At 40.7% G+C, this 11969-nt stretch overlaps 1 protein-coding gene across 1 annotated transcript; it reads right to left on the reverse strand.

The window, feature by feature from the left end:
• Positions 1-50: 50 nt before the first annotated feature.
• Positions 51-5175, reverse strand: LOC142931750 (serine/threonine-protein phosphatase 2A 55 kDa regulatory subunit B delta isoform). The gene is made up of 10 exons (XM_076075824.1): positions 5016-5175; positions 4743-4817; positions 4162-4259; positions 3857-4022; positions 3620-3732; positions 3361-3538; positions 3071-3235; positions 2570-2739; positions 1858-1949; positions 51-1734 (listed from the first exon to the last, which is right to left on the reverse strand). Exons 1-10 carry the CDS (start codon positions 5020-5022, stop codon positions 1455-1457), a joined length of 1344 nt encoding a protein of 447 aa, XP_075931939.1. The 5' UTR covers positions 5023-5175; the 3' UTR covers positions 51-1454.
• Between the last annotated feature and the right edge of the window lie 6794 nt (positions 5176-11969).

Consider the following 11969-nt stretch of genomic DNA (forward strand, 5'->3'; position numbering starts at 1 on the left):
TATAAACCAGTCAACACGTAGAAACAGGGAAAGAACCACATGCAGTTGAACACAATTAAAATTTTATTTAACTTTGGTCAAAATAATAAACAAGTGAATACATTGCCACCATGTTAGGAATCAATGGACAAAGACAATGCATTTGTTTTAATGTCATCAGTATATGTTGTGTAGTCAACCTTCATTTCTGCATTCACAACTACGGCGATAACGTCCACATTTTAAAACACGTGGTTCAAATTTGGGTGACATCCCTAGTTAATCAATAAGGGCACATGTATGAGGCCTGTCTGAATTCCCTACTATTACATGATTAGGAGGCACTCTATCACAAACTGTATGGTGTGCAATTCTCCTCCTTTGTGTTTTCATAGACAGCCACATATAGCAGCAGTATATGAGGACGTAACTCTATAAAATAGGATTTACAAATAATGCACATGAGGTCTGTAAAACGTTTGGGGACATAACTTGTAGCTGTCACTGATAAAAGTAGGTATTAAGGCTGCAGATTCCCTGTGTCCCGGGCCCCACCATGTGCCATGTAGTTTCCAGCCTGCATCCTAACACATGGTCAAAAAACACAAACACATTATCAGTTGTCTCCAACAGTAGTTCAGAAACCGGTCGCCCCAAATAGTATTTCCATAACAAGTTTGCTTGAGATCTGCTCAAAGACAGTGGTGTGACTGGACATTTTTCCACCTCTCTACAACATAAAAACATGCAAAGCAATAAACATGTTTTAATACATACTTCTAAATTTAAAAACACATCTGTAGTTTTAGTTTCTTTTATTATGTGGACGACAAGGTGTACTTGAGTAGATACAGTCAGTGAAATTATGTCACCTTATTGACGGGGGGGTAAAGTAAGAAGAGGAAGGGGGAAGAAAAGAAACAAGTCCACTTTCCAAATTCACGGCCACTTCCACCAGTGGTTTGGCCTGAATACATGGCCAATGGGGGAATGTTACAGTTAGGCTTATTGGCCATTAATCCGTGCTTCAGAGCGCCCAAAAATCTTTGAGATGATGTTACAACTTTGACAAGACGTCATTTTTAAGGGCTTTCCGATAGTTCTGTCGTGAAATCATGAAATGAAGGCTTAAAATGTCAACACAAACACCAACGTTCAAGAGTTTGACCTCGAGAGAGTGCCATTCCGTCAATAAGACCCGAATTGGGCTTTCTGGGTCAGGGGGGGGGGGGGGGGGGGGGCATGTTGATTGCCCTGGTGCCAAAGGCAAAAACAACCTAAGCTCAGACTCAAAATAAAACAGGCCTATGGATCAACCTCCTGTGGAAAAAAAAAAAAAAAAAAAAAGTAGACACGTGCTTTCGAATTCTTCACCAGGAGGACAACGAGGCTGTTTCTTCTTATACAGATAGACAAGTAGTAGGCTTAACTACACAGGTACGGTAAAAGCCCTATCCTCTGGAGCCCCAAATCTTCTAGTTGATTTTGTCCTGGAAAATGTACAAGTTGTTGGTGGCTGCCACAGCTATCACGTTATCTTTGGGGTGCCAGGCAGTGTGGAGGATCTTCTTGTTGAAGTCCAGGCTGTCCACGCTGATCTCGTCCTTCTTCCTCTTGCCACCAGTGGACACTTTGCGCGGTTTGAGCGTAGCCCGAGGTTTGCTGCTCTCCCGGGACGCCTCCAGTGTGATGTCCCGCCTAGTGTTGCGGTCAAACATTCGGAAGAAGTTGTTGTAGGAGCCGGTCATGATGGCACTGTTGAGGAGAGAGAATAAAAAATATATACTAGAAAAAGCTCATTTGATATTTCAGGAACACAAAACAATAGAACATACTACAAAAGAATCTGCTTTTCTATGCAAGAGCAAGGACACGTACCTGTCACTGCCATTCCAGCAGCACTCGAACTTGTCAAAGATGCAGTCGTTTTCATACAAGGAGCACAGTTTACTGCGAAGGTATTCATGGACCTGAAACAAAACACATTACTCAACGTAAATATTCACTGGAGCCTCACCTCCTCCTCGCTGTGGATATACCCGAGTGTAAAAAGGACTCATACAGCGAACATACTTGGTCTGAGTATTGCACTTTTTCCATCAGCGAATGGTTCTACTCATAGCTTTATTTCTAACAGAACGGCCCTCAGATTGCTTGGCTAACCAGACACCTGTGAACCAGTCAAGTTCCACTTTACGTCATTGTCTGTCCAAAATCTCATCATTTTATCTTAGAATGGACAGGACGGACGTACAGACAGACAGACGTACGGATGGATAACCCAAAGACATAATGCTGATCCGACCACATTCAGTTCATCTATAATTCTGTTTACAAACGCAATGTTTAAGTCACGCTTGATGTTACCTTACAAACAAAAGAATGATCCCAGCCTCTTGCACACAGCGAGGCCGACAGCTTATCAACTACACACTAGTTTGTGATCGGTTCTCAGTATCGGCCGATTACCAAACCCGGGTATTAGGACTGAAAAAGTCAAATCAGTGCATCCCTATTTACAACACGGTGGGGCTTACTTTGTTCTCACAGAGGATTAATGCTATATTTGAAGATAAGTATGTTTATTCACCTGATACGTCTCCACTGGCCTGTTCTCCATGTTGAGGTCCCAAACTTTGACGGAGAGGTAGTCACGTGTCATCATATAGCGTCCGCTGTGACTGAACTTCACGTCCGAGATGGAGGAGATGATCTCAGAGAAAAAAGACCGGCTGCTCGGATCCTCTGGCTCCTCAAAGACTGTAATAAAGATTAACAGCGCGAAAATCATTCCCAGCTGGCCTTCGTAACATATCGAAGCAAAATCATATCCAATCTGGAACGTGTCAAACACTGTTTACCAGATTTAAAAATGACTAAAACCTTCAAACATTTCTGTCCAATCAAAGTCACAAAACGTTATCTATTTAAACGAATCAACAAAATAGAGAAAGCAGTAAATCTACGTATCAGATGAAGTGTTACTAACGGTCCAATCATTTTCCATAAATGACTTGATGAGTTATCAACATTTTTATCAATTAATTTCCCCACTGATTGACTAATGAATTGACTTAACGTCACCACTTACACTTTGAGTGCCTATCGCAGAGCGCCGCTGCTCGCATGTCACACAGGCGGATGGTGCCTTTGCTACTGCTGTACACAAATACATTGCATTGGAGTGGATGGCACTCAGCAGCTGTGATTACTTCCGTCAGTTCCTCCATGTTGGCGGGCTTGATGTCTACAATATCTGGGAACACAAGTGTTAAGGAACTAGCAGTCTTATGTGTCATTAAGGTACAACGCAGAGATCATTGGCCTATACGTCGTATATATATCCACCAGCTGTCTTCTGGTAAAGGAAAAAAAGGATACTAAAACTTCTGTCTGTGATTTCCAAGTGCCATAGATTTATTCTTAGGTCATCTGCGGAGAGGTACGTTTCATGGTCACTATTTACAGAAATGGAATTAATGTGATAGGTGTGCGCATTTGCAAAGATCCTCCGTGGGCTTGCTTCTACCATGAGATCCATTGGCATCAGTACTGGTACCTGAAAATACAACATGCAAGTTTAGACAAGATTTTAAACAAAAAAATTAAAAAAAAGAGACTCACGCATGACTAAACATACCCGTAAAGAGGTGATTCTAAAGGGGTCTCGGAGTCGTCCATCTTCATCTTTCAGGTTGTAACCTTCTGCTCTTTTATCTCGTTCACTTATTTTCCACAATTTGATAGTTTTATCTGACAAAAACAGGAAAGAGAGTTGTAAAATATCTAGAGGTGAAGAAGAGTGATCTGATATTGATCAAGTTAAGTCACAGCGTCATAATTCTAGCACCAAACCAGGTAGAAAGTAAACCCTTACCATTTGTCGAAAGTAGAAAGTGAGCAGCATTTTGTTGGGGTAGCCATCTTATTTTATTAATTTTTTCCTCAATTTCTAAACTTTTCAAATAGTCAAATTCTGGCTCGTGACTCTGAAAAGTGCTATAGACGTTGTACTCTCCGCGCAGATGTGGACGATTCTTAGACTGAAAACAAATATGGCAAACATGAGTCACCAGGTATATATATACACACACATTATCACTGCAACACAGTCCAGCAAATAACTTTTGACATATTATTGTTGATGAAGATACTAATTTTGACACTCCGCGTGAATCTTACCTCCTGTTCATGTTGAAATATCACTACTCTGCCTCCTTTATCTCCAGTTGCAAGCAATTCTCCAGAATAGTTGAACTCAACTGTTGAGATTATGTCAGCTGAAAAAGGACACAAATCAGAGTGAATCCCATTTACAGACAGCTAGAACCGTGTTAGACTGCAGACTCAATCTGGTGATTATAGACATTTTATTAAAATAAAACATCTGGTACTCTGACAGCCAAAAACGTGTACGCCCACTCATGTATGAATGAATGAAAACAAGAATGATGTCACTCGACAATTTATGGACGCAGCACATTGACGTCATGGACACGGTCGCTCCCCTTTAATAGCTTAGCCACCACCTAGCATACAGCTAGCTAGCGACATACAGTCATTTACAGAGGGAAAGGGGCTTTCCGTGCAACTGATCCACAAACAGACCCACACCAATCTCCGCAGCGGCCTTACATTGAAACCCTCGCGACCATCTTAGCTATCGTGCATCTCACGTGAAGCCCACGGAGCATCATCATCAGACCATCTAGCTAGCTGCCCATCGTTTTAGCCTCGCCGCCAAGCTAACGTTAGCCACATACCTTCCGCAACATCTTCATCTATCGCTCCTTTCACTTGAGAGAAACACCACTGAAAATCATTTCCACCTGCAACTCCTGTGAAAAGAACACGTCGTTAGTTTGCATCTGGTTCGTGTTTCGTCTGGAGGATAAAATGACCTGACAGTGACACAGTTTTGACAACTAGCAACTTAGCTTGCCAGTGCTAACGTTGGCTAGCTAACTTTCAGATTCAGGCCATCACACACACAGAGTGAGGTGGGTCCTTCTCCTCCTACTTCAACAGTAGCTTACCCGCCATTGCTTCATGTAGCAGCTCTTGCTGCACACGGCTTCCAAAACCTAATCAACCAATGCGGCTTGCTCGGGGAAATAGATAGCATCCACAATCAGTGTGAAGACTCGGGTCCAGATCTGTCAAGACCACGGAAATTATCCGAGATTTTTTTTTTCTTCCAAAATGGCGCACAGTACATGGAGAAATGACGTCATGCACACATGCCACATCCTGGCCCCATCCATCCTCCTGAGCATCATATTGTTAAACGTGCATTCAGTCTTTATTTTCTATGCATTGAACTTTATTTCATGACATATTGATACCTGCTCATGCATCCTGTTAAAGACAATTCAGCTGTCATGTGATGGGTGGAGCAAATGACATTTACACACCGGGATGGTGGTATTTTAAATAAAATTGGAGCAAACAAAATGAAATAAACAAAAAATAGCCAGAATAAACAACATGAGCATGTTTTGTAGTCTTATTCTTTGGCCAGGTATGTTTCACGAGTGTGATTTGCATAAAAAGTACCCTAATTGCTAAAGTCCTTGTAGACATACAAGTAAAACAAATACACATTCATTAACAAACTATACTGTTATACTTTTTTTTATTTGATTGGTCGTTGTTGACGTTAGATCTGAAGTGTGTCCTAAGTCAAAATTGTATGACGCCTTACAAGTACCCTGGCTTGTATTGTGTGGTCAATGGGTGACATCTAGTGGGGAGATGAGGAAACTCCAGGTACGTTTTGTTGGGTATGTTGCACCCACCTCTATGTGTAACAAACTGACTGTACTTCTCAGGCCCTATTTCACAGACATCAACCTTCAAGTCTTTCACTACATGGTCTGTAAAACCTCACTCACCTTAAACATGTCCACTCGAAACAAACACAAATCGTGTTAAAATGGTAAAATGTGTAATTTTAGGTTTAGCGTTTCAATTTTTTGTACTCTTAGGCTTGACCTGTACAGCACGTTATTCTTATAACCCTATTAACCGTGGGCCTGCCATAGAGATGCTGTGTATATTCAATACCTTATTACAGTAGTTCCAGGGACATTCTGAAAACCATTATTGTTTCACATTGAGGGTGTCACAGTGGACCCATAATATCTATCTATCTTCATGTTTTCCCCCCACATCAGTTTCAAAATGGAAAAGATATATGTATATTTATTTTTTGGTTGATTCAGAATGTCAACCCAGCTCTTTCATTGCATGCTATCAATCATTATGTTTTGTTTCCTTCAAATGGTGCATATTACATTGGGGAACAAACTTTTCAAACTCTGCTCAACCCAATTCTGCTCAGAATACGTCAAAAAGTATGTCCCTTATACCTCTATTTTCGTGAGCATAATATGCTTAAAATCATGGTGCAAAATATAGACACAAAAATAGATGTTTGAGCAAGTACTTTTAGTTTCATGCTTATTTTTCTGTAAACAGCACTCTCTGAAGGGTTGGGGCTGTCAAGAATTGGGAGGAGAAGGAACGCCCATAGGGGCTGATTGTGCAATAATAAAATATCCAACAAATAAATAAATGGCAAATGCTGATGAAGTGTGAGAATATGTAATATCTGGGCCACGTTTCAAAATAAATTTTGACAAAATAAACTAAACAGAGCTGTGTTCTTTTTAGTACACCAGTTGATGGAAACACATCATCCTAATAACACTAATTCTGCTGAAATAAGGGAGGGAATAAGAAGGGTGCTCTATTTTCCATCTCCATAGCGCTTTTAAACTTAGTTTGTTTGCCGCATTTGCAGATTGTCCTGGATGGGGCAAGTGAATAAATAGGGATGCACCCAGAAAGACCTGGACCAGATCTCACCAAAACCTTCTCCCCAGCATCTCCCAAGCTCCACAACCCTCTCATCACTCACACAGCATCCCTTAGGGAGAAGCACAGCAGAGGCCTGGAGGTTAGGATGACACACACACACACACACACACACACACACACACACACACACACACACACATATATATATATAAAGATGGACCAACTTGTACCTGCAGTATGAGTACAAGTTGGATGGTCTAAGATTATGCGTGGAAATGAAAGAGCATGCATAGAAATATGACGAAAAGAATGTGACATTAAACACGTTCACACATTTTGATTTGTGTAGTCAGTGTCAATTATACATTTTATGTTCTCTAAAATGTTGTGAAAAACTGCTGAATAGTGTCTTCAAACATTAAGCATTTAACACCTCCTTGCTTATTGATCCCATTCGTAGTTAGTAGATGCGGGCATGTTTCGCTTTAAATGAACAATGGATGGTTCACCAGTGTTTTGTAAAATCATCATTATTTTAAGAACCACTTGAACCTCTAAAACATCCTTGACTTCTTCACAAGGAGCCCCGTGTAGTTCCACACAGCACCAAATGGGGTTGCAGGGATTTTTACTTTAATAGCTTCTCTGACTGGATAAACATATTGCGTAGCTGTCTGCTGGGGCTGTGCAAACATTATTTATTGGACACATTAAACACTTGATTTGAAAGCATAAAGTGGTGTTTGTATATTATAAAAATGGTCAGGTCAGAGTTAGGGATACTAAGCAGAGCTTTTTAAATTCTCAGAAATGATTAAAGCAATTGTTTCAGAATTTTACTTATATTCTAAAATGTGCCTTTACTATATAATACACTTCATTTTTTTATATATCTGCCTTGAGTCATAGTACCCTATTAAAAACACAATTAACTGTTTGTATTCACCATCAAAGTGTGAAGGAGAAACAATTGACTTAAGCCTAATTTGGGATTTAATAAACCGTACCACTTAATTGTTGTGTACTTTCGAATTTTCACATTTTTCAGTACATGTTCAGTGTTGTGGCTGTGACTGTGTGTGTGTGTGTGTGTATGTGTGTGTGTGTGTGTGTGTGAGTGTGTGTGCTGCCGTGCCGTAGCTTCATCAGGTATAAGGAGAGGTGTTGACTTTATTCCGAGCCTCCAGTAACACCACTGACTCTGATAGTTCCCCATCCCTGTGGGAATTCATTATAAGACAGCTAGAGGCTGCTTGTGGATGGTTACTGTGCTGCCCGTATGTTAACTTGTCGCTATCGCGCAAGGCAAACATGTGGTGCAGCTGCTTTCTCTGGCTGTGGGCAACCTGGAGAGATTGATTGGTGAGCCTTCTGTTTTATCCAGGATCAGGGCCACATTCAGTAGACATGGTGCCTCCGGAGAAGCAGCCATTTTCCCCAGAAAATATGGCTCATTACCAGCACAGACAAAATGAAGGTATATTGACTTTTTAACATCTTACAACGCACCTATTCCTGAGCCAGTTAACAACAAGCATTTGTCTCCTGGAAATCTTAACTTCATTTTGTTTTCATGTAACTGAATGCAAACAACAGTCCTGATTTTAACATGAGCTCATCAAGTTTGTTTTGACAAATCAAACACTGATTCCATCCTCATCTATTTCAGTTTGAATTAACACTCTGAGGCATGCACATAAATACCCATACACATGTGTTTGCACCCCGCACACACAAACAAACCCTTCCCCCCACATTTGGTCCATCAGACAGTTTTTAACACAAACCATTGGCCAGTGGATGTGTCTGTTCTGCTCAGGGGCATAAGCTCTGTCCAGACCCTCAGTCTTAACTCTCTCTCCCTCACACACACACACACACACACACACACACACACACACACACACACACACACACACACACACACACACACACACACACACACACACACAAACAAACAGCAAAGACAAACACAATCAATTATTCAAGACTCTTGTTTTGGCTCATGTGTTTTTTTTTTCTTATTATTTCTGTTCTGTTGTTTCTATAGCATCCTCTGGCAACCTAACAGCCAGGAGGCCCCGATGAGTGAGATACGAGGCCTGATGACTTGAGGTCTGTGTATGTCTTTGTAATTTAGATGGCAGAGTATAATTTGCATGCACAGCCTTCAACATTGTCTCATTGTGTGAAGGAACTATCCTTGCGGCTTTCCACAACTGAGGGTTGTCAAAGACCTGGCTTGGAAGACAAACCTTTGTCTCCTTGTTTATTTCCCCCATGAGTGGACATTTTCAGCGTGGTCATTCAGCATGGTTCAACCTCCATCATTGTAAATGGCACACTGTCCTCTAGTTTGTGGTATTTCCCTATCAGTTGGTAAGGTTCTATACTAACATATGTAAGATACAGTTTACATTTTACATACGGGGTCCGTCATTCTTCAGTGTGCAAATTTGTGCACTAGATGGCACTATGGCACTTATTATTCAATGCCAGCAGATAATTTCCATTTTGGAGGATAAGTGTATGCTGCTGACACAAGTGATGATCACAAACTGCTTGTTTTCCCTGAGCTGATGTTGATAATATCACGAAGAACTCCGTAGCCACTCGCATTAATCAATTAACTGTTTTGACCTTTAAGAACAAAGCAATTGTTTTGATTTTGGCTGCCGTAGTTTCACGTGGAATAAATATGAAAATACCGAATGGGAGTAGTGCAGATCACTTAAGTTTTCATTTTATCTCCAAGACTACTCTAACTTGACAGATTCAGAGTTTTTTTTTTTTATAAAGGCTCAAGTGAACATCAAACAAAACACTCTCCTGAATCAATGAAAACAGAAAAGAATCACATTGAGGATATATATTAGATGTGAATCCTTGCAGCGATGATGTCCTTGTAACAGATCATATTGTAAATACGATGGGTTAAATTGCACTTGTAGCTTCCCTTCAAACAGTCAGGCTATTCTCTCGGGGGGACAAGAGAGTGCTGCAGACTCTTCCTCTAATAACGCAAGACAATGAGATCCCAGCTCATAACATAGGCCTCCACTATATAGAACAAGTATTGGGGGCTTAGCAGCTAATAAAGTGGCAAGTCTTCAAATCCATGTCAGAAGAGCAGAGTGCCACAGGGACCTTTCATAACACGTGTATGTGCAGGTTCAACTGCAGTGTAAAGGTTACACGTCCACATTGCACTGATCTAACCTGATGAGTTGCCTTAAGCCCCACAAATTTCAAGGCTGTGTTTCTTATTTAAAGAAGCAGAAGTGAATAGTTAGCTCGGTCTCAACAGGATGACAAGCGGAGACAGGAGTGTGGAATGAATGTTTGAGATGCAATTCAAGATCTACTGTGTATCCTCTTCTCAATTAAGTGCGCGTGAAGCAGCGACATAATTTAAATATGATTTAGATTTATTTCTGATAAGCTTGTTTTACCACATCTTTTGTAACTAGGGTAATGTTGTTTCTTTCAAAATGAGCAAAAGGCATAATATACATCAATTTTCTTAATTGAATCATGCTGCCCTTTGAGTTCACGAAACACAGTCTCAGTAATTAGCTTTGATTGCCTGGTCTGTGTTTCATAAATGCTCTCTCCCGCTTTCTCTCTAGTGAACCTGTCCTTCACTTGAGCACAGACACTCCTCCAGCATTTCCACCCACTTTGTTTGTGAGTCTTTGATCCACAGTATTCCAGTTAAAGTTACACCCATGTGCTGCAAGTTGAAACTTTCAGCATTGTTGCTCAGGGGAACCTTATACCCGTGGCGCCTTCTGCTTTTGTCCTTCCCTTTAGCAACAGAACTCTCCTATGGTCCCGGACAAAAGACTACTCACGACACCATTTTATGATCTCTGTGATGATACCGTTTCCTTCTCCTGCGTGCATGTTACCTTGGTCTGCTCATCTAATCCGAAATGTTAATGTAAAAAAACCCCCATCATTAGGGGTTCTCCCTTGAGAAAATTGTTGATTTGGAGCAAAGGAAGTAAGAAAATCCTTTCTCCTCAGATTTTAACTGCAAACAAGAAAACCAATTTAAATCAGTATTTCTTCTATATGCTGCACAATAACATAAAAGTGTAAGAACAGATGCCACCAAGTTGATAATTGAATCATAAAACCAATTTTTTTTTGGTTTTCAATTAAATTGATGTGCAGTATCAGCCGGACTGCACTCATAATGCTCATTGTGTTCAGTGGATGAATGTGTTTGTGCACACATTTTCATAACGCATTTAAATGTGCATGTGTGATAGTATGCACTAGAATTCCACATGCATGTTAAGCCTAATTGAAGCTACAATTATAACCATTTTCTACGACAACAATATAATCTGGTGTATAAAACACTTCAAGGCAGGAACAACAAATACAGTATATTAAAGTAGAGTGTAAAGTGCTGCAATGTCTTGCCTCTCCAGTCTGTCTAATCACTATGTGAGTGAAACATTCATGGTACACTAGATCAGTTCAATATTTAATTTCTCAACAAAGACTACATGATGGAACAGATGCTCAAACTTTGTACGTTTCTCAGGAGAGAAAAAGTCACTTTCATGGAAGCCATTGAGTACAGAGATTGTGATTGTGTTCAAGCTTTGTGTTGACTTCTTTGGGCTCTTCACCTATGCACTAAACGTACAATCGTGGATGAAAAGATGTTCAAACAAACTAAGTGTGCATAGTGAGCCAGTGCTCAAACCACAGACTGAATACATCAATTGTTTACATCCAGGGGCATAAGAAACTCATGTGTGGAACCCCGTTAGTGATGCACCAGGGTTGGCCTTTGCCTCCATGTCACATTTCAAGTGAAGATTTGACTTGGCATGTTTACATAGGATTTCTTCATCTCCCTTTTAAACCCCTATGGGCAAACTGAAGGTGAGGGGAACTAAGATTATTATCCCCCGTTTCTCTGAGGAGCTTTTCTTTATGCACACCCTCGCAGATGTCGACATTTGGTTAGGCGGTGTACATAGAAGCCCCAGATTATCTGGCGCTTCAGCAAGTCTGTTTAGCTGAAGTTAGGAGTGGTTACTTTCCTGCACCTTCCTAATATTCCCTCGTGTTTCGCAACCTGGAGACCCCCGTGCTTAGTCATCTGTGTTAAAGAGTGTGTAAAAGAAAAATATTGATGATTGAAT

This window comes from Anarhichas minor, unplaced genomic scaffold, assembly GCF_050575085.1.
Source record: "Anarhichas minor isolate MPS153535 unplaced genomic scaffold, ASM5057508v1 ptg000054l, whole genome shotgun sequence".
NCBI classification, from domain to species: domain Eukaryota; kingdom Metazoa; phylum Chordata; class Actinopteri; order Perciformes; family Anarhichadidae; genus Anarhichas; species Anarhichas minor.

Coding starts and splice junctions, on each gene's coding strand:
- LOC142931750 (XM_076075824.1), bottom strand. Junction 3,539..3,619: donor TTAGAATCACCTCTTTACGG/GTATGTTTAGTC, acceptor TTGTATTTTCAG/GTACCAGTACTGATGCCAAT. Junction 2,740..3,070: donor CTGCGATAGGCACTCAAAGT/GTAAGTGGTGAC, acceptor TCTTTATTACAG/TCTTTGAGGAGCCAGAGGAT.